Raw genomic sequence first — 23,103 nt, 5'->3', positions numbered from 1 at the left:
CCAAAATGGCGGCTGACCCCTCTCGGCGCAGGAGCTTCCTTGCCAGCACCCAGGATGGCGACTGGCTGTTGACCAGACGTCTGGTTTCCGTTTCCTGCCAGGAGCGAAGATGGCGGCGAGGGACGGGGAAGCTCAGTGTTGTCGGTGGGCGGTGAAGCCGTTTCCGCCACGGAGGCCTCTCCAGCAGTAAAAATGGCGGAATCGGTGTTGGAAGTTGTGGGGAAGCTGCAGTCGCGACTCTCGGGCAGTTCGGAACCCAAGAAGGTAACGGCGCCGACGGGAGGGGGCAGTGTGGGCGGGAGGCGGGCTGGGGGGCTGCGAGCGCCAGGGCCCCCTCCGGCGGGTGTCGGGACGGCAGGGCACGGGTCCCCCGCGAATACCCCGAACTGAGGCGAACCCAGGGGAGTGAGGGGCCGTCCGAGGGCCACTGCCAGTCAGAGAATCCAGGAGCGGGAGGGTTGGGGGGCCCTTCCAAGGGCCACGGGGCAAAGGGGGGTCAGGGATCCAGAAGAGGGAGGGTTGGGGGGGCCATTCCAAGGGTCACTGGGGGCAGGGATCCAGGGGAGGGACAGTTTCTGAGCTCTCCTCTAAGGGCTGCTGTGAGGGTAGAAGGCGGGCTGGGGTCCCATTCCAGGGCCCCAGGGGATCAATGGAGGTCCACCTTCCTGGGTCCCAGGCTGGGGATGTGGGGAGAAGGGATCTAGAGAAGGGGGCTGTCTCAGCTCCTGAGAAGACTTCTGGGGGAGCTATAGGGAACATATGGGGAGGGGGGCCAGGAGAGGCTCTAGCAGAGGGGGCTATGGAAGAGGAACTGACTGAGAGGAGTTGCGTCTGGGGGATATCGCAGTGGGGGTGGTCCTGCTGGGGATGACCCTTCTGTGGGCTACATGTGTTTGAATGCACAAGTGGTTTAGTATGTGCCAAGCAGTGGGGAAGTTGTAGCAGCGCTCCTGAGTATGCTTGCAATATTTTTAAGGGGTCCATATCCAGGCCCTAACCAGATAAATAGGCTCTGGAGACACCTGGGCCCCTAACTTGCGTCCTACAAAAAGACTCTTAAACAAGGAATACATTCAATAGGATTTCAGAATGGACTCCGAGGGGAATATTGCCCCTCTAGGATGGGTTATTCTGTGTGTGTGGCTGTTCTTTATGTCAAGATATGGACTTTAGTTAGTGAAACAAATAACATAGATCTGGTGAGGGAGCTTGTTTCTGGAAGATACAGCTGGTCCTTCCCCAGTGATGCTGAGTTATGGTGGAAACCCATCATTCCTAATGTAATATTCTGGGTGTGATTATAGTGAAAGGCAACGGTAAACCAAAGCTTTGGCTGTTCGGCTGATGCTGCTCAGGGGAATTTAAAGCAATTTCATTTAAGCCATGGTGGGCTCTGCTTTCTAGAGAGTTGTGGCCTGAACTGGAAGCCTAGAGCTCCTGGGTTCTAATTCTGGCTCTGACTTGGAGACTCCCTCTCTGTTCTCTGGCAAGTTGTTTAGCCTGTGTAGCTTTGTCTCCACTAGGAAAATTATGTTGCAGACATCCATTGTCAGCAACAGTTGGGGAACTCAGTTCACTCTGATATGTCCTTGCAGTTAAACTGTGTTTAGCACCAATTCAGCTGTACCCATTGCTGGCTCCCATTGTCAACAGTTGATAATTCCTGCTATAGACAAGGCTTCTGTGCCTCTTCTCCACCTGTAAATGCAGGACTCTGACTGACCCTGTGTACTGGCACCTCACTTATGCTGTTACCTTGTTCTCCAGAATCCAAGTTTTCATTGGGGGGGCAGGATCAGGGTGGGGGAAGTCACTGTCTGTTATTGTGGAAATGCATGCACTTGGTTCATGGTTTTTATGTTTTCTGCATCTGCAAAACCTAAAACAGCAAGTGCTCGTCTACACACAAATTTTGCACTGGGAGAATTAAATCTCCTTTTAAATTAGTTCAAGAAACTGAGTAAAACAGCCTTAACTCTGAGAGAAATGAACTGTCCCACTCATCTCTGAGTGCTAACTCAGATGCTCAAGGATAGCTGATACTGAGACTTGAAAGTTTAACTATTTCACTGCTCATCAAATCATGTCAGAAAGGAGAGGTAAGTTTATACTATGAAGATCTACACAATCTACTGTGTGTGACAACTCATTTTGGCATTGCAAGGTATTACTCATGGTCGTTATGGGTTAGATCTCTTTTTGTGCACATGCATCAGTGAGAGAACTGCATTTTTAAGGGGTTTATTTTCTTGTTGTTTCTGTCTGGAGTTAACATGCGATACACTTTTCATAGCACTCATAGTTCCAGGGTGTTAGTAACATTAATCTTCAAAACACCTTTCTGAGAGTATTATCTCTATTTTACAAATCGGGAAACTGAGACATCGTTGTCCAGCTCAAAGTTTCTTGGACCATTTTGTGAAACATCTGGTTACTGGCTGGTAGCCCAGCTTATCTATAATATGGGAATAATAATGTTTATCCGCTTTTGTAAAGTGCTCTGAGTTCTACTCCTGAAAAGTGCTAAGTATTAATATTATTTTTGGGACAACCTCAGAGTGCTGGCACGGAGCGCTCTGTGGGAGACTTTGGATGCTGTTGTCATGGGTTGGAAGCAATCATATTTTCCAGTGGAAGGGGTGAAAACTCTAAAATAGTTAGACTGGAGCTGTATTGTGTACTTTGTCTCACTTCAAAACTGCTTGTTTTGTGCTGAAAGGAGAGAAGGGAACATACAAGCAACATAAAATGTTGTTGAAGAGAATGGGACCAGGCTATGCTGCAGTAATCTGAAATATACTTGCCTCGTTAGCATTGCAATGGTCTAGTTATTTAAAAAACATTTAAAAAGGAAAATGAGCAGTTCAATTAAAATAAACAATATGGTGCTTCACAGTACTACTTCATAGGTGGGTACCTGCTAGATTAGGCTCAAGTTTATTAAGCAAATAATCCAAAAGCTTTGTTTAAACATTTTCCACACATGTTTTCAACAGCAGTGTTGTGGTAGGGCATGAGACTTGGGAAGTGAAACTCTTTTTGTTTTGTTTTGTGGTACCTAAAGGCCACAATTGTGCTGTATATGGTGTCCTTGCTCCAGAGGTCTTGCAGTCTGTCCATTCTCCTTGGACAGTGATAAATAAGCAAATAATGTGTATATAGTGATCAGTGAGTTAGACTATTACAGACAACCATTTTAGCAACCTAAGGCTTGGCCTACACTGGAAAGTTATGTTGGCATAGCTATATCGATCAGGGCTGTCGGGGAAAAACACACCCTGTCAGTCGTAGCTATGCTGACATCACCCCCATGATAGATGCTGCTGTGTCATGAAAGAGGGTTTCCGTCGACAGAGCTAACTTCAAGGAAGTGGTGTTCCTATACCAACAGATAAACCCGTTGTGTTGGCGTAGGCTTCGTCTGCACTATTGGGCTATGTCAGTATTGTGGACGTACCCTAAGGTGCTGTTGGCGACAGAAGTAACCAAAAGAAAGTCTTGTGTCTGACAGTGTTCATTTAAAAGTTTGCAACTTGTCCAGAAAACCTGCTGAATTGCAGATTATGAAAACAGCATGTAATGTATATTTATATATGCACACATTGAAAGCTTAGTGAAATGAACACTGCCTTGATGGGCAAAGAGGGATGTGATTCAATTGTTATATCGATTCGTGTTAGCGTAGCATGATTGAAAAGCCCTCAAATATTAACACAGGAGTCTTTCCAAGCATGTTAAACTAACTTGATTGAAAAATGCACCCTTCCTGCTCATCAAGACAGGGCCCTAAAAGCTACAAATAACCAAGGAGAGTGAGGAATTGCTTAGGATGCTGCAAGAAAGTATAATTAGAAAACTTGGAGTAAATATAAAGGGAAAACTTCTTAATCGTGGGATCTTTTAGGTGTCTGAATAGTCTCCCCATGAAAGTGGTGGATGTTCCATTGCCTGAGAGGTTTGAAATTAGATAGGCCAAACCCCTAGGAAATGTACAATGGGGAACAATCCTAAATGTCCAAGCAATTGTCTGAATGGTTCCAGTATCTCTCCATCTATAATTTGCTATGATTCCTTAACTGAGATTGGTGTCTTAAGGCTTGTCTACACTTATATTTTATAGCGCTCTAACTTGCTGGCTCAGGGGGGTGAAAAATCACCCCCCTGAGCGCAGCAAGTCTGAGTGTTTCCGCAGCAGCGCTTTGAAGTTTCCAGTGTAGATGTACCCTTAGTTGACACTGCAGTTGAACAGGTCCTTCTCAGCAGGAGCCCTCTGATGTAGATCTTAAGGCAGTGGTGGGCAACCTGCGGCCCATGGGCCGCACGCAGCCCGTCAGGGTAATCTGCTGACGGGCCGCCAGACAGTTTTTTACATTTGCAGGGCTGCCCGCAGCTCCCAGTGGCCGCAGTTCACCATTCCCGGCCAATGGGAGCTGAGAGAAGTGGCGTGGGCCACAGGGACATGCTGGCTGCCGCTTCCTGCAGGTTGTCCACCACTGCCTTAAGGAATGCAGAGCTCATTGGGGGGTTGCAGGTAGGGTGAATTTAAGAATCAGTTAATTATTGTTGGAGCGCATGTGGGATAATGTCCCCTTCAGTATTTCAGAACAACAGTGCTAAAAAGCCATGGTTGGTTTAAATACTTTGAGGCCAACAGAAAAATTAACCTTCAACCATGGTAACTAAACCTTAAATGAAACATGGAGAAGTGGTGATCAGCCCTCTGCAGTGAGCAGAAGCCATCCCATTAGTTCTTTAGGATAGATGAACTCCTGCCTTCCTTACGTTAAGTTTTGTAAAGTCAAAGCATCTTTCAAATATATGTCAAAACACATTTTGTTCAATGATCAATGTATAACGTTTATAATCTGGCATTGGAAGGATACTTCTAATGGCTGAGGTTAGTAGAATGTCTAATTACACCCCAAAATTAATGTTAATTTTAAAGGTAAGTGCTTCTGGGTCATGGATGTTGTCATATTTTGTGTTTGTATGGCACACAACACAACTGAGCGCTGAGCTATGATGGGAGTGTATAGGTGCTATGATCGTGCCTCAATTTTAGATGCTGAACACTGAGACTTTTGAAAGGGGCCTGATTCTTGGAGGGGGGTGCTCAGGCACGTTTTTAAAGTGCCCTTTAAGAGATCTCAAGGTGGGCATCAAAAATCACTAGACACTTCTGAAAATGCTGGCCCTGGGTTTTGTATCAAGCCCTTTTACAAACTTGCTGTGTGACTCTAGATAATATAATTGGTGCCTCCGTTCCGCATGAGTAAAATGGAGAGAAGACTTCACAGAAGTGTTAAGGCTTAATGCACTTTGAGAGTCTCAAATGACAGCAGTGCAAATTACCCAGTGCTGCTGTCTTGCAGACTTCCCCTCTCTTTCTGCAACAAAACGTTACATTTCTTTGAATCAGTCCTCTACGTGTTCACCACCTTAGTAGCTTGATCTGAAGTCAGATAACAGCTGCTTGTGGATATGAGTTAAGAGACGTTTGCTGCTCAGACATCTCGAACAAGCTCCCATACAGTGCAGAATTTTCTTCCTTTCTAATCTCAGTATGTGATTAGTATGATAAATCTGAACACTTTCCTTGTTGTCTCTGCAGCTGCTGAAAAGCCTGAAGAGACTTTCTGAGTTGCCTATCACGGTTGACATCCTTGTGGTAAGAACTATAACAATCTTATATTTTTACAGTACCCTTCATGGAACAGAATAACAAAATGTCTCCTGAAATTGAAATGTGATCGGGATATTGGGGCTAACACTCAGTTCTTGTGGAAAATGCCATGTAGGGCTTGTCTACACTGGCAATTTACAGCACTGCAACTTTCTCGCTCAGGGGTGTGAAAAAACACCCCGCTGAGCGCAGCAAGTTTCAGCGCTGTAAAGCGCCAGTGTAGACAGTGCACCAGTGCTGATAGTTATGCCCCTCTTGGAGGTGGGTTTTTTTAGCGCTCTGGGAGAGCTCTCTCCCAGAGCTCTGCTGCGTCCACGCAAGCCACGTTAAAGCACTGCTGTGGCAGCGCTCTAGCATTGCCAGTTTAGACTAGCCAGTGTAGACTCTAAAGACAAGTGAAGCTGAAATCACTTTCAATTTACACCTTGTTTCAAATTTGATGCTGATCAACCGTTGCAATGGATTACCAAGGAATGTGATGAATACTCCATCACCTGGAGTCATTAAATCAAGATTGGATCTCTTTCTAAAACAAATGATCTAGTTCAACCACAAGTTATTGGGCTTGATGCTGGAATCCCTGGGTGGTTTCTATTGGCCTGTTGTACAGGAGGTTCAGACTAGATTATCGTGATGGCCTCAAGACCTTAAAATTAGGGCTGTTGATTAATAGCAGTTAACTCACGTGACTAACTTAAAAAAATTAATCGCAATTAAAAAAAGTATTCACGATTAATCGCAGTTTTAATTGCACTGTTAAACAATAGAATACCAATGGAAATTTATTAAATATTTGTGGACGTTTTTCTACATTTTCAAATATATTGATTTCAATAACAATGCAGAATACAAAGTGTACAGTGCTCACTTTATATTATTTCTATTACAAATATTTGCACTGTAAAAAATGATAAAAGAAATAGTATGTTTCAATTCACCTCATACAAGTACTGTAGTGCAATCTCTTTATTGTGAAAGAGCAACTTACAAATGTAGTTTTTTTTTGGTTACGTAACTGCACTCAAAACCAAAACAATGTAAAACTTTAGCGCCTACAAGTCCACTCAGTCCTGCTTCTTGTTCAGCCAATCGCTCAGACAAACAAGTTGGTTTACATTTACGGGAGATACTGCTTCCTGCCTCTTATTTACAATGTCACCTGAAAGTGAGAACAGGCGTTCGCATGGCACTTTTGTAGCCGACGTTGCAAGGTATTTACGTGCCAAATATGCTAAACATTCATATGCCCCTTCATGTTTCGGCCGCCATTCCATAGGACATGCTTCCATGCTGATGACGCTCATTAAAAAAAATTATGCGTTAATTATAATTTTGACTGAACTCCTTGGGGGAGAATAGTATGTCTCCTGCTCTTTTACCCACATTCTGCCATATATTTCGTGTTATAGCAGTCTCGGATGATAACTCAGCACATGTTGTTCACTTAAAGAACACTTTCACTGCAGATATGACAAAACGCAAAGAAGATACCAATGTGCGATTTCTAAAGATAGCTACAGCATTTGACCCAAGGTTTAAGAATCTGAAGTGCTTTCCAAAATCTGAGAGGGGCGAACTGCGGAGCATACTTTCAGAAGTCTTAAAAGAGCAGCACTCCGATGTGGAAACTACAGAACCCGAACCACCAAAAAAGAAAATCAACCTTCTGCTGGTGGCATCTGACTCTGATGATGAAAATGAACATGCGTCGGTCTGCACTGCTTTGGATTGTTATCAAGTAGAACCCGTCATCAGCATGGATGCATGTCCTCTGGAATGGTGGTTGAAACATGAAGGGACATAAGAAGCTTTAGCGCATCTGGCATGTAAATATCTTATGACGCCGGCTACAACGGCACAATGCAAATGCTTGTTCTCACTTTCAGGTGACATTGTAAACAAGAAGAGGGCAGCTATCTCCTGCAAATGAAAACAAACTTGTTTGTCTGAGCGATTGGCTGAACAAGAAGTAGGACTGAGTGGACTTGTAGGCTCTAAAGTTTTACATTGTTTGATTTTTGAATGCAGTTTTTTTTTGTAAGTTCAACTTTCATGATAAAGAGATTGCATTACGGTACTTTTTTTAATCGCTTGAAAGCCCCACTTAAAATCGATAAATATCTGAAAGTGGTCATGACCCTTTTTCCTGTGGCTTATCTGACAGATGACCTCCTAGCACTGTGATGGAACATTCCCGACTCATCACCATCAACTGAATGTGAATTTCTTTCTCCCTACTAAAATATTGAGCACAAGTCTGGTACAACTCCTACCCTAAACAATCAGTTGGTTTGGCCCTCTCTCTGTTGCACCATGGTGATTTCATCAGCATTCTTGGAATGGTTGATGAGAGTTGCGTTCTATGTTCTTAAACACTGACACCTCCTGGAAGAAATTTGAGCGAAACCATTCTGCTTATTGTATATTTTTAAGGGTGTTTGCTTGAAAACAGACTATTTGAGTTTGCATTTGTTTGTTGCTGCTCCCCTCCTGAAGCTATCATTGGAGCTTGGTGGAATTCCAGATCTTTTTATTTAAACCCTTTTAGTTAAAAAAAAGTTTCATAGCAACTCTAACATGGCCTGGTGTGAACTCTTGCTGTGGCCGCTCACTTTCTGTTGCCAAATTGGAAGCTGATGATGCAATAGAAGCACACTTTGCCTGTGTATCTGGTACGTTAGGTAGCATTGAAACGGTTAAATTTAGACTAGCTTTCTTGAGGCTGTTAACTTGAAGAGGGTTCTGGGTAACGAAGCGGATCTGGGAGTTTGACTTTGACAAACCTGTTTTTAGATGACCAGTGCTGAGAATGTTGACTGGTTTGCGGAGATCAGCTGATGTCTTGCATCTTTCTTGCAGGAGACTGGTGTTGGGAAGACTGTGAATGGCTTACGGAAACATGAGCTGGTGGGAGACTTTGCCAAGAACTTAGTAGCCAGATGGAAGAAGCTGGTGCCAGTCCCTCAAGAAGTAGAGCGGTAAGCTAGCTTGTCCATTTGTCTCGCTGGATAAGTTGCAGTAAATCTCCCAGTGGAGGTGGTGCTAGATTTCTGTGGCCCTGGAAATAAGGCTAGGCTTCAAAATCATCATAACATCAGAGTGATCACTCTGCATGAGGTGCTTACCTCATTGTGGGGTAAGTTTCCTGCCTACAGTGGCCACAGAATTGCTGACTACTGCAGTTTCAGGTCGGAGTAACGTTTTTCTTTCAGGAAACGGTAGTGTGATGGAGAGAGTGACTCTAGACACCTAGAAAATGTCTTCACGAAAGCAGGAGACAAACCCTACATCTCACTTCCCTAATGTTGTAACACTAGAGAGGAAGCTATAGGCACAAAGCAGAGTGGAAATCCTCTTTCTGAGAGCCAGTGAAAACAGCTGTTATGAAAACTCAGCCCTTTGGTTAATACTAGCAAGTGTGTTGTAGGAACAGTGCTGTGGCTCCAGGGAGAGGGATTGGCTGATTGAATTGACCTCTTCTGTGGCCTAACGCATGACTCTGTGGTACTAGAGATTGGATTGTAATGGCTGCTGTAGCCCTGCATGCTGGTGTGTGTAATTAGGAGAATGTAGCCCAGTATGGCCCCATGCATTCTTCCTCTGTCTTGAGGCAGCTGCTTTGCTCTCTCCCAGATTGCTGGGAAATCTTCAGTCCCGGTAAGTTAGGGCTTGGAGATTTCTGTACTGGAGACACTACCACTAAAGCCCCGAACGTTGTGCAGGAAAGAATCATCAATGTTTTTACTATGTTCAACCTCCAGATGGTCTTATTCTTCTGTGTACCTGGTTCCCATCCACACTGTCCTCAGGAAGTCGCTCCTTTTATTCTTGTTGATGGATTTTTGTCTAACTATTGGGTTGTCTTTGTCTCTTAGAAATAACATTGATTCAGAAGAACGTGACTATGAGAGAAGCAGCTCTAGGAAACGGCAGCGAGAGCCTTCCCCAAAAGAGGACGAGGAAGCTGAGCAGGACTACTCGGAAGCATTCCAGCCTTCCTGCAGCCAATCATGTGAGCCAAACTACAGAGAGAAGAAGGCCAAAAGGTATTCAGAGCCTGAGAGAGCCCATGAGGCCGTCAGCTATGGCAGCCAGGAGGACAAGGGCTGGGGCAGAGCTTCCCCAGTGCACTCCTCAGATCAGGAATACTCGGACTATGGACACGCTTTGTCACCTGAGCTGAGGGAGAGCCCTGAGGAACTGTACATGGATCACTCTGCCTCTGAGGAACAAGAGGTGGAGCAGACAGTGTTTCATCGGAAAGCTAATAAAGGCCACAGCTTTCAGGACAAGCTGGTGGGAAGCCACGAAAGGAATCCCAGCGAATCCCAAGACAAAGGAAACCTGACTCGGAGCAAAGAGCACAAGTCCTCTCACAAGGAGAAGCAGCGACTGGACACCAAGGGGGAGGTGAGGACCTCTGCCTTTAGCCCAGAAAGACTGCACAAGTCCTCTTTCAAGGAGCAGGTCCGAGAGGCTCCCTCAGCAGGTGGCAGCAAGGAGAAGCTCAGGACTTTAGACGGCACCAAGAGAGAGAAGAACAGAGAAAGTGGGGGCTCCAGGAAAGAAAAGTCACAACCTCACTTGGAGGAGGCTGTTGACAACCATAAGAAGCAAAAACATCGGGACTCTGAGAAAGCCAAACTGGAAAAGTCCAGGCTAAGCCTGGAGATATCCAACGTGGATCGGGAGAAACGGAAGTTAGAGGGTAACTCCTCAAACAGGAGCAAAGAGAAGGGGCTTTCTAGCAGCTTAAAGACTACTGAGGGCAAATCCAAAGCCTCTGACTCAGACAAAAAATCCGTGGGTTTCTCACCGGGTTTTGGGGAGGTGGAAGTGGAGGATGAATATGAGCAGCCTAAAATGTCCTTTGAGTCATACCTCAGCTATGACCAGCCCCAGAAAAAGAAGAAGAAGGTGGTTAAACCCCCTGCTCCTCCAGCCCCTGAGAGAAACAGAGGGCATGGCAAGCAAAATGGGTCTAAAGCCAGTACCAAGAGCTCAGACTCGAGCCGAAAGAATACAAGTCACAAGCAGACAAGCGAGAAAAGGGCAGAGAAGAAGCAATCTGGGACATCCAAACCGAAAAAGGTAAGATCTCAGAGAGTCTGAATATGAACAAACTGTGGCATTGGTAAGTGCCACCTTCCATACCAGGCATGCTCTGCCCTACTTGGCAGGTGCTTAGGATTAATTCATGTCCTCTTTGCCATCTCAGATCCTGAATTTAGCATAAGGCTGGTGTTCTGTGGGGCTGTGGAACCTGATACGTAGGGATGTCCCATCGGGTACTCCATGGGACCACATTCTGTAATGCCTCCTTCTGAGTGACATTTCTGCTGTTGGGTGAGATTATCCATCCCACACTTGGCTTCTTACTAGGGCCGTTGAGCACAATACTCTGTAGCGTATACAGGTATGAGTGACTCTCATGTTAGTGAATGCGGGGATGCGTGGAGGCTCATGCTTGTGTTCTGTGCTGAAATTGCCTTGGGCTCGTCCACCGATAACATGGACAGGATTGAAATCTCAGTCTGAGGCTATGCCCTGGTGCAGGCTGATCGTCGTCATGTGGGTTATTAAAATGTTTTCAATGAATACAACTACCAGCTTCTGCGCATGTTCTCTCCCTCTTTTATCTCTGTTCAGTTTTGTGCTTTCTCTCCCTCCAGATCCCCATTGATGTGATGCCAACGTTACCAGATATCCCTTTGCCTGCAATTCAGGCCAATTATCGCCCACTTCCCTCTCTCGAGTTGATTACCTTCTCCCAGACAAAGAGGAAAAGTATGTGCTGGTCCAGGGATGGGGCAGAATCTTTGGGACTGGAAGAGTCCTTGGGTGCTTTGTGGGGGTAAGGGAGGAGGGAGAGATTGCTGTGATTAACCCCCGTGTGCAGAATCCAGTATGTCATTTGAATTAAAGCTCCTTGTGATTAACTTAGTGTGACCTCTCTCTGTCCAGCCTCAGTACCAGTGCAAAGCTCAGGGGACGAAAGGCCTTATATACTCAGGGGCCACTGTTCTGCCTCTGGCAGGGACCAATACCTGATCTTTCAGCGGAAGATGACTCCCCTCCTCCCCATTTCGTACATTTTGGGAGGGACAGGGGAGAGTCCTTCCTGACCCTGAAGCAGTTGGCTTATTCTGAAGCATGAGCTTTGATTATCTGTCCTTTGGCGCATGACTCAATTCAGGCACAAGTAAAGGGGTTGCAGTCACATTAGTGGTCAGCTGACCCGGCTACTCATGTGCCTCTGAGCCTGGTGTATTAACCTTGATCTGTCTGAATAATTGCTCAGGACTTGCTCTGCAGTTCAAGCTGCTCTTACCGCTCAGGTGAAACCATGATGCTGGTCTTATTTCTTTTCTTTCCCATCTGTCATCTGATCACAGCAGTGTCCTCGCCCATTGAGGAGGGTGAGGCTGGCTTTACAGGACGCAGGCTGAATTCCAAGATGCAAGTGTATTCGGGCTCTAAATCTGCCTACCTCCCCAAGATGATGTCTCTATATGAGCAGTGCATCAGAGTCCTCAACAACAATATTGACTGTGAGTATCACTCCCGCTTTGCTTTAAAGGTGTAATCCTCCACTGTCAGTGTGAGGAGAGTTCTGTGCTTCTGCTGGCCTAGTTCTGAATACCGGTGGAATGCTCCTCATAGGTGTCGTGCAGTGAGTTGTTAACTTGCTTTTATATCTCCAGGGAGCACCTGGCTTTGTACACTTTACAGCCATATCACTTAGCAAGCTAAGCAGGAATGGGATAGGCTAATACTAGGATGGGAGACCGCAAAGGAACACTAGTGCTGCAGGAATTGGTAGAGGGTGCTCTGTGTCAGTACTGAACCAATGCCCCAGCTTACTTCTGGGGAGCACTGCACTCTTAGAAATAAGGTGTAGAATTGGGGTCTTGACTAGGGATGTGACAAGTGACCACATATGGTTAAGATTACCCATAGCACTCTTTTGCAGGAATAGAGCTGTTGGGCCCAATGACTTGCTCAAATTCTGCTGCCTGTAAATTCTCTCTGCAGCAGGTGGATACAGTATATTCCCCTTTCCTTCCCTTCCTGTTTTAAACTGCTGTGTAGTATTGCTGTGAGCTATTCAACAGCTGTCATGATCTTCTGCATTTCTGTGGTGGCCGCAATGACCCATGTGTTTATCGGTAAGCTCTGTTAAACACTTTCCCTCAGGCTGAAAGGAGTCAGATAAACATTGTCGGTGTCTCTCTCTCGCTCTCCTGTAGCAATCTATGAAGTCGGTGGAGTTCCTTTTTCGGTGTTGGAGCCAGTATTGGAGAGATGCACCCCTAATCAACTGTATCGCATTGAGGAATGTAATCACGTAGGTGTCTCCAACTCAGAGGCAGGCGTTGGGCAGGAGGAGAATGCTGATACTTCCATGCATGCGTAACATTCTGTCTTCACTGGGAGGAGGAGAACGTTCATGAGAAGGCATGGACCATGGCTGAAAGGCTTTGGGAGAGGTCCCCCAACTCTTCATTCTGGCCACAATTTATCTCCTGCCACCGAGCCTTGCTTCCCTATTAGCAGCCAGTATTCCAGGTGTGACCGTGGTGCCTGGGAGGGCCACCCTGCGATTGCTCAATCAGGGCAGACAATCCCCAAAACTGGTGGATTATTCTAATAATTAGATTCACCAAAACAGCTTCTGCAATACCTTACTGGTTACCCAGAAGCCAAAAATACAGCTCCCTTAAAGCAATCCAGCCCTGGGCTTCCACCTGACAGTCAAGTCAAATATGAGGATTACTTAAAATCTTGTTCACCATATATAAAATTCTACCAATCCCAAGGGATTAGACGTATTGCCCACCAGGTCAATGAATGTTTCATACTTTACCCAAATACACGCTTACAGCCACTTATTAACTAAACTAAGATTTATTAAAAAGAGAGAGTGATTATGGTTAAAAGATTCATATCTATGAATAATGATAAAGTTCTTAGGTCAGTTTCGTAGTAGAGACGGTGAGCTGCTGAGTTGCAAAATGTTCTTTCAGAATCAATTCCATTGGTTATATACAACAGGCAGTCTGTGTGCAGAGGCTGTATATATTCTCCCTGAGAAATAGCAGGGTAATCCAGATAGGGCTTCAGCTTCCCAGTCTGGCAACTCAAAACCTCCCCTGATAAGGTTCAGGCAGACTTGAGATGACAGGATCAGGCCCCAGAGTTCTTGTATAGATCTCTGACAGGCTGCGCTAGCCTCTTGACATCCGACAGCACAGCAGATATTCCTTGGGTGAAGAATAGGTACTATACATTGTGGCTTTGAAGCAAAACCTATTTCCTATGTATACACAAGTAATTAGTTGCATTCATCAGCATAAGTTAATTATCCATCCAAGCAGTTCATAGACAGTTTGCAACAAACTTCAAAGAGAAATATAGACATGATATTATTACACCCAAGTTTCATCCAAATATTAATATTCCCTTTTGATCTCTAAATTAATAGAACATAGTAACAGACGGGAAGAGAAGTTTATCATCTACCAGTTAATGAGATCACATTGTGAAGTTTCTAACAGATAGATATAGGTAAACACAGACAAATACTATTAATTTACTTCTAATTCTTTGACAATACAAAGTTTTAAACACTCTGGCCTATCTATCATGGCTTTGATAACCATCTACAAGAAATGGCCCTGTTTACCATTTCAATTCTTCTCTAATATGCTCTTAAAGGTTGATCTGGGTCACGTTAGCCTGCTGGTTGCTTAACTCTTTCTGGCTCATTGTCACACCAGGATATCCCACCCCACAGATGAGGTGCTTCTGGCCAGGGGTTACTGTTAAAATCAGCCTTGTTTGGGTCCCAGGATCATCAGCCATCTCCTGTCTCTCTTGAAATCAGTTTTCCCTCAGTGGCAGTGGTTTGCCAGGCTACCTCCAGCATGGTGTTTACCCTCACTGTGCTAGGAGCATGTGGCTGGCTTCTCAGAGCTGCATGTGAATCCGACAGTGTGCAGTAACACTAACAGCAAGAGGTCCAGAATGCCAGCTGGAGAGTCTTGCTGGTCTGCCTGATCGGGAAAGTGCCTTATGAGGCTGGAAATGTTCTGGTTTTGAATTAAATGCGGCTGGCTGGGTCCCAGGTCTTTGGCAGTGGATTGTCTGGGGAAAATCTTAATTGTTGCTTTGCACTGCAGGAAGCCACTGTTCATAGCACCAGGCCCAGCTGCTGAGTGGGTAATGAGACTGACGGAGCTCCCAGCCCTGGGCGCTGAGCTGGTGTCCCAGATGTCTTTCAGTAGCACCCCTAGCCTGGTCATGGGTTTTTGCATCCCCCACTTCCTTCTAAGTAGTATTGAGGTCCTGCCTCCTTGTTTACTCTGGTTAGGTTAATCTCGGGAGGGGGATTGGTGCTGAACATCCTAACCGCTCCTACGGAGGTGCGTGTTGCTTGCCACGTCTGTTAGTAGAGGGCAACTAACTGCAGCACAGGCAGCTGAGGCTTGAAGATGGATCCACTTGTGCTCATACTAGCATGTGATGGTACCCACTGTCACTCTGAGGGAACCTCTCCAGTGTCAATCAAGGTGAGAGCCAGAGGAAAGAGAGATGCCACCACTTCCTTCTCTTTCCTCTGCCCACCAAAGAGAACATGAGAGCAAAATACATTAGCAGCCTGCTTCCCTGCCGCACACCATGATTTCCCACACGTAAGAGGGATAGCGAATGCCCTCTGTAAAGACCAGTGGGGGATCTGGCCTGGAACTCATCGTAAGCTAATCACGGTACTTCTGAATCCAGCCGGGAGGAGCGGTTTGCATTAAAGCAGATGCTGTTTCATTTGAGAAGAGCTTAGCCAGTTGTATAGACTCCTCCTTTGCTGTGGCCAAGTTTCCAGCTCTACTTTTTGGAAGGCAACAGGGGGTTTTGACACCGCACCTTTGGGCTAATGCTCTGGCCCTTTGCTGTGCTGAACTTGTGATGTGAAATAGGTAACTGCCCCATAGGGGGAGAATAGGCTTAGGTACTGAGGCTACAGTGAAATTCTGCCCTTTGCCGAAGGTCCCTGCAGTCTGATATTGGCAGGAGAGCAGTGTGACACAGCCCTGTAAACTGGGATGAGCTGAGTGTGATAGGGAACCTAGCTGAACCTCTTGAAAAGAGTCATTCCCTCACTGCATGATTCATGTAGATGGGACATGCTAGACTTGTGAACTACTTAATAGCACTAGGGGTGATGGTATGTGAAGGGAGGAGGGCCACTAGGTGGCACGTGGGTTAAAGGTCTGAGCATGTGCTCTCCAGAGAGATCCCAGAAAACTGTCTCTGAGGTAACTCACGGGTCTATCTCCAGGTTTTAATTGAGGACACTGATCAGCTGTGGCACAATCACTGCGTCCGGGACTTCAAGAAGGAGAAGCCAGAAGAGTTTGAGTCTTGGAGGGAGATGTACCTTCGGCTCCACGATGCCCGAGAACAGCGGCTGCTCATGTTAACACAGAACATCCGCTCAGCTCATGCCAACAAACCCAAAGGTAAAACAGGCACTGGGTGATGCAGGGGAGACGGACTGGTGAATGGGGTGGGTTGTGATTCTTCGTGCTGGAGTGAAAAGAAAGGACTGGCTGTCTAGGAGGCTGGTTCAAATCTGGCCCAGGTTAGAAGTTGTCCCAAATCACTGTTGTCTGAATGATGGTCCCACTTAAATAATTTTGCGGGCCTCAGTTCAGTTCCTAGGAGATTTGTTCCATGGGCAAAACAGCCTACTGTCCCTTCCTGCGGGGACATCAGAGGTCACAGAGACTGAAATCTTGTTTCGTTCTTAGGGTCGTTCCCCCAGGTTGGGATTGAAGTATATTGATAGGGCACTCCTGGGCTGTTCTGAAATTCTCTGTCCACAGGTCTATCAGTGTGGCCTCTCTCAAGCATGAAGCTCGGTAGCAGAGGGGTACAGGGTCAGTGAGGGAACTCTGCCCCATGTAATGGAGTGAAAGGGTGAGGATGTGGTGGCCGGTGCTTCCACTAGAGAGCATGAAGGTGGACTCGCTGCTTTGTGACAGTGAGTTCAGAGGACCCACTTGTGGCTGGATCCTAAAGGGTGTGTTTTCTCTCCCTCTGCAGGCAGAGTGGCCAAAATGGCATTTGTCAATTCAGCAGCAAAGCCCCCTCGGGATGTGCGGAGGAGACAAGAGAAATTTGGAACTGGAGGAGCTGCTGTACCAGAGAAGATCAAGTGAGTCTTAAACCTCCCCCACCTGTCTGGTCAGGACCTTTCCTTAGGGGGCTGGGCAGTGGGAGAAACCCAGCAGGTTGTCCCTTGAGCACAAAGAATCCCTCCTGTCTTATGGAGGCTGGAGGGACGGGAACAGGAGAAAGGAGATTTCCCCCTCCCTTCAGATCCTTCTCTCTGTCACTAAAGGGGAGGGAGAGGTTTGTCAGTCAGTAGCAATCGATGGCATGTGTATAAGTCTAAAAACAATGGACAAGCATCTATCTCAGCTGCCAAGCTCTTGAGTTCAAGCTCTCCCAGTTCCCTGGTTTGCTTCAGGAGTAACTTAGGCCATCAGTTCTGGCAGGAGAAACTGGAAACCTGCAGCACAGGCCTGGTCTGGTAGGGAACTTCTCAGGTCCCCTCTATCTGTGGAATGTTACTTGGCAGCCATTGAACTTGTAGGAATGCTATACACAATGCTGAGAGTGGCCTGGTCTGATGTTTGAGCACTGGACTAGGAGCCAGTTTTAATCTTGGCTCCTCTACTGACTGACTCTAGCTTTGGGCAAATCACATAATCTCTGTCCCTGTTTCCTAATCTGTGAAATGGGGCTAAATGATCCCCAGTTCGTTGGACACTGAAGATGAATTGTTTGCAACGTAATAAGTGCAATTCAGTCATGTTGCTGTGGAGTTCCACCTCAGATGTGCAGTAAATTGTGCGGTTGGGACAGAGAGAAGAGAGTATCCACTCAGCACCTACCCGCGCATGGCATGGAAATGAATTGGTTCCATCATTGAAGCTGTTGGTATCTCCTCCATATTTCTCTGAATTGCAGGATAAAACCAGTCCTGTTCTCACCCGGTAGAAGTTATGCCCAGTCTGAGGAGGAGCAGTCCTATGATGGGCCCAGCACGAGCAGTGCCCATTCTGGTCCATCCCCAGGCAGCACCACCTCTGGCTATGACCCCAGGAAACCACCAGTGAAGAGTGAGTGATGCAGGCATCACTGTTTGTGCTAGTTATTTCTAGCTGTTGTTACTATGAGCTTTAACCACTGATTGATCATGCATGGAAGAGATTGATATAGGGTTAGCAGGGGGCTGACTCAAGAGCGGGGCGTTCCTTTTCCAACCCTCCTGTTAAAGGGAAGGATGGCAAAAATGGGTCAAATTGCTGCAAAGGGTTAGAAATGGTCTTGTGGTGGATGCATTGGATTGGGAATAGAGACTTAGGTTCGTTACCCACCTCTGCCATATATTTGCTAGGCAACCTTGGGGGAAGTCAATTTCCCTCCCTCAGTTTCCCAGTCTGTAAAACTGACAATACCAACCTGTCTCAGAGGAGTCTTGCAAGGATCAATTCTTATATCTTGGGTGTCTGAAATATTCAGCCGTGGCAGGCGCCGTCACTAAACCTGTTAACAAAAATAGGCTGGAATTTAGTCCCAGATTTAAGTGAGGTCTGTTGGATTGTGGTCATGGACTGAGCCCAGCCCTGAGTATGTTCAGCTTAAAATAACAAAAGTGGCGGGATTTGCAATCTTCCCTTGATAACTGCATCACTCTCATGGGTAGCTCACCATGGAGAGGAGGAGGAGGGGGAGAGAAAAGAACTGGCAGAAGGAAGATGCCTGTAAGAGAGCGAGCTGAAAGCCCCCTGGCCACTTCTAGCATTGCTGTACATTTGCTGCTTAGATACCACAGCGATAGGCACCTTAGATTTATGGCCGACAAATGAGGAGGGTAAATGCCTTTCAGAGGTTTGCCGTGTTACCAGTGGAAAGACCTAGTTGACCAGCTGAGGTTCTTGGTCAGTCAGAGCTGACAAGTCTGCTGTTCTTTGGAAAATTCTGAGGGTGGCACATGATTTGAATGCTCCCCAAAATTTAAAGCTGTTCTTCAAAATCCTCTGGCATGCTGGCTAGCCTTTCTTTTAAAGGCAGCACTAAAAGATGCTGATATTGTGCAGTTAGTACGGGGAGGATGGGTGAACCTTGGACTGTATGGCTCCTAGTTAGTTCAATCCCTTTTCCACCATGTTGGGGCCGGGCTTTTCCCAGTGATGGTAAGATGGTGGCATAGTCTCCCAGGAGGCAGTGAAAACCCCATTGCTTGAATTAGAGCCCTGCGCAGATTCAAAATTTGTATCCGCATCTGATCTGCAAACATGGTCCGTGGATATAAAGCGGATATCCACAGATTTGCAGGACTCTAACTTGAATCATATAAAACTAGACTGGATAAAGCACCGGGGAATGTATTGTAGTGAGCAATTCTTTACTGGCCTGGGGCTGAAATAGAAGATCCCAATAGGTCTTCTCCATGTAGCTGCCAATTCTATTGGCTGAGACAACGTTGGGTTGTGCTACACCTCTAACCTGATATAACGCTGTCGGGAGCCAAAAAATCTTACTGAGTTATATCGAACTTGCTTTGATCTGCCGGAGCACACAGCCCTGCCCCCCTGGAGCGCTGCTTTACCGCGTTATATCCGAATTCGTGTTATATCGAGTCGCGTTATATCGGGGTAGAGGTGTACTTGGATGCCAGTGGGATCATGAGAGATGCAACTAGGTAACCAGTTCTATGTTCTTCTGATTCTTTGTACCACTACTCTTAGGTCTGTTTTTTTCCGTTGTTTCAGAAATTGCACCCATGATGGCAAAGACTATCAAAGCATTCAAAAACAGGTTCTCTCGAAGATAAGCTGCCCAGGAGAGAAATGGGAATTCCTCTCTTGTGGGGGAGTGGCATTGAAGGTGGAGGGGAAGGAAGGCACCCAAGGAGCACCGAGTCCTTTCCTCAACATGCTCCATGGAGGCTGCAGCAGCTGTGAGAGGCTTAAAAAACCTGCACAAGGATGACAGCACACTATTTTTCAAGCCAGCCCTCCAGTCCCTTTCTCTACCTCCCCTGCCTTGCCTCCAATTTCTGTCAAAAACACCATGTTCAGAATTATAAAACCTTCAGAAAATGTGAAGTCTTGGTATCTGCTGAGAAGGGAAGGTCCAGAGACTAATGTTGCTATTTAACCTCTTAATAAATTTACAAAATGGTTTTAATTAATATTTCCCCCAGATATTATGACACCTCCCCACCCCCACCCCAGTCCTGGTAGAAGGACCCTGCCTCTTTCCCGATTACTTGAGTCGGAGCCCCTTCCCTCCATGTGGACGCTGTTACAATGGGAGCCTCTTCCTTGAGTTCATGCCCACTACATGTCAGCTCCTATCTGGAACAGGTAATGCTGGAGGCCAATCTGCTCACCAGTCCTTCAGCAGGATGGGTTGGGTCTGAGGCGGCATTCTCCAGTTGTGTATGTTAATGAATCCCAGCTCTCAACCTCTCTGATCAGCTTGTACAGATGCTTAAACTGTTGTGTGGGAATTCTGAGAACTGCTGAGGTCCCTTCTCCCGCTGTTGTTCTCTTCTTCTTCTTCTTCTTCTTCAGCTTATTGGAAAAACACGAGAATTCTTGGGGAGAGATATCACTGTGCCGAAATTGAAATTTTAATCGCTCTTTTAGGTTTTAGATCGGTCTCCAGACTCTGGAAGCCAAAACAATTTTAACAAAACCAATGAAGGAATTGGTTTTATTTCTTTTAGCAGAAGGAAGCAGCTTTATCTAGTTTCCCAAGCATCACACAGCATTGGAAAGGATTTTCCCAGTCTAAAAGCTGGCACTTAAATCCTGCCTTTTCCCCTGTAAATTATTGCTGGAAAAAGCAAAAGCTGTAGTGTTTTTTATTTTTTTTTTTTTTTAAGTAAAACCACTTCATGGGGAAAGTGAATCTTGTCTTATGTTGGTGCAAACTCTACAATACAAATTCAAAATACATGGTGATTGCACCCGATGTCTGAGGGAAAAATCCCAGCTGTGGAAGGGAGGGGTGAGGTTTTACCTTTGAGTGAGCAGCTTCTGTTGAAAAGTAACTAGGGGACTTTGGAGCAAAACTCCATCATGAAGGTGGTCATGGGTAAGGATGCTGAGACTGTGACTTCAGTTAAATGAACAGAATTTCACTGTGGCTGCAGCTGCTTCTGGCACAGTTTCAAGTGAGCGACACTACTAGGAAGTCACTGTAGGTTATAAAATCCTTCTTATGGCCGCCAGTTCAGCACAAGCACTGAATCTCTCTCGACAGATGTGAAAGCAAGTTTACCTGGAGCACTGCTGGCAAAGGTTGGACTGGGTTAGAGCTGGTAGTGCTCTGAGGGAACCTGTCCTGCTGTTGATGGATCAAGCCTATCCGATGGGCTCTGTAACTGGATCTGGAAATGGAAACTGTCCAGGTCTAAGACCCGTTTGAAGTGCTCCTAAATGCAACTGCTGTCTCTGACTCTGGAGGACATTCTGCTCTCCTTGTAGGAAAGGAGGCAGGGCTGGTTGCTGCTCTTGGTGGTAGCTGCTCAACAGCATGACCATATTTTCTTGACTGGAAAACCCTGAACAAGTGGACTTGGGTGCGTATGCTGGCCTGAGGGAACTTTGCTGTGAAGTATATACCACAGATGACTTGGGGGGAAAAAACCCTTTATGCTTTGGGTTCTGTCTATTTAGGCATTTGAACATCATGGAAGCCCCAATTCTTAATTTTGAAGATCTTGGAAGAGTTTTCTCAGAATCTCGTGTGCCGTAAATTTGTTAAAGTCCCAGACGCTTTAATCATGTTACTGTGCAGCATTTCAGTGTGTATTGTGCTGTAAAATAATGCCTTTTTGCTCTTGCATTTTGCTGTATTTAATTTGCTGTATTTTTAATTAGGTAACAATATATAATCTTCTGCCAACTGTTGTGCTACCATTTATTTCTGTTTTTTACTTGGGGTGTGGGGAAAAGGGAAGACTCATCTGTGTCTGGGCCACGGTGGAGCCACAGTTAAAGAACCTTGGGTAAATCTGGGAATTCTCTCGGGCACCATTAAATTGCTACCTAGCATTATTACAGTTAGCTATCCATGTCTGGACTGTGGGTACTACTTTTAGCTGTGCAGTGGGTATATCCTCCCATTAAAACCAGTTCTCTCTTTGCAGACCCTGCCATCTGTCAGTATTTTAGCCTCGTTTGGTGGATTTGTGGGGAAAGATACAATACAAATATTGTTGCCTCTAATCCCATAATATTTCAATCCACTTTCTCAATGAGGAGCAGATCCTTCTTCACATGAGACCAACACTCATCTCGCCCCTGCAAGATGCTCTTTCTTTTTTTCAGTCAGACACTAAATCTCCCAGGCTGAAAGAATTGGAATCCTTTTTACGGAGGGGGAGGAATTATTTTAGTAAGACAGGAACTAAGCCAACTGTAGAGTAAAATTGCTTGCTCAGTTTCCAATCTCTTCCAGCATTCAACATGTTAAACTTGTGCAATTTTCTGTGCTATACTGTGTGGAAAGAAACCACCCAGGACCCAACACCTTTCTTCACTTCCCTTGAGTGCTTTGGCTGGGTGGGATGAGTGACGTGGGCAGGAGGGAGAGTTATGCTGACTTGCATTTGTACTTTGGTCCCCAACTGTGTATATACGATTTTCTATGTTACTTTTTTGTGGTAACTACGGAGATTAATATTTTAATTAGATAAGTTATATGAAAAGAAGAAAATCATGTCTCAATAAAAGCCAAAGCACTGGACAGTGTCTGTCTATTCCTTTCTGGCTCTGGGTGATAACTGAACATAATGAAATAGCAAATTAGAAAGTATGAGTGTTTGGTATTGCTGATGAGCTGAAGTTTGCTCTTTAATCTGACAGCCCTATTTCCTGTTTGCTTTTCATTCTCAAAAGTCCCTTGTTCTCTAGAGGCTATAGATAGATGGATGGAAACTGAAAAGCTTTGGCAAATAAGTGTGAAATCCTAGGCTTGCAACAGAATCTAAGTGGCTGTCTGTCATGTTTTCAGATCCTTTCCTCTTTATCTGCCACAGCCTGAACCAAGGATCATAAATTGATATTAAAAACACCTTTAAAGCAATATAAGAAAATGGCTTCTCCAGGTGTATGTGGGAATGGCTTGTAAGAGAGGAAGGGACAGAACCATGAGTCTGCCTGTGGCTGCTAAGAAAAGAAACGGACTTCCCCTTGGGAGGGCCTGCTCCTGAACTTATTAGTTACATGACTATTTCTGAGGGAGTGAGCATCTGAGTAGGGTTTGCAGGACTGGGCACGGTCACAGTTCAGGACAACAGCATCTATTTTCCTTCAGTGGTCCAGCAAGGGGCA

At 45.8% G+C, this 23,103-nt stretch overlaps 1 protein-coding gene across 2 annotated transcripts; it reads left to right on the top strand.

The window, feature by feature from the left end:
• Positions 1–112: 112 nt before the first annotated feature.
• ELOA (elongin A) lies at positions 113–22,516 on the top strand. Of its 2 annotated transcripts, none has more exons than XM_024203622.2 (11): positions 113–264; positions 5,612–5,668; positions 8,543–8,661; positions 9,559–10,774; positions 11,356–11,470; positions 12,082–12,234; positions 12,934–13,031; positions 16,023–16,203; positions 16,790–16,901; positions 17,720–17,871; positions 19,528–22,516. In XM_024203622.2, exons 1-11 carry the CDS (start codon positions 193–195, stop codon positions 19,587–19,589), a joined length of 2,337 nt encoding a protein of 778 aa, XP_024059390.1. In that variant the 5' UTR covers positions 113–192; the 3' UTR covers positions 19,590–22,516. The 2 variants fall into 2 exon arrangements, with proteins under 2 accessions (XP_024059390.1, XP_024059389.1); XM_024203621.2 differs by having other exon boundaries at positions 12,079–12,234.
• The last annotated feature ends 587 nt before the right edge of the window (positions 22,517–23,103 follow it).

Source organism: Terrapene carolina, unplaced genomic scaffold, assembly GCF_002925995.2.
Source record: "Terrapene carolina triunguis isolate 2854851 unplaced genomic scaffold, T_m_triunguis-2.0 Scaffold236, whole genome shotgun sequence".
Classification (NCBI taxonomy): Eukaryota; Metazoa; Chordata; order Testudines; family Emydidae; genus Terrapene; species Terrapene triunguis.
This window is presented reverse-complemented; position numbering and strand designations above follow the sequence as displayed.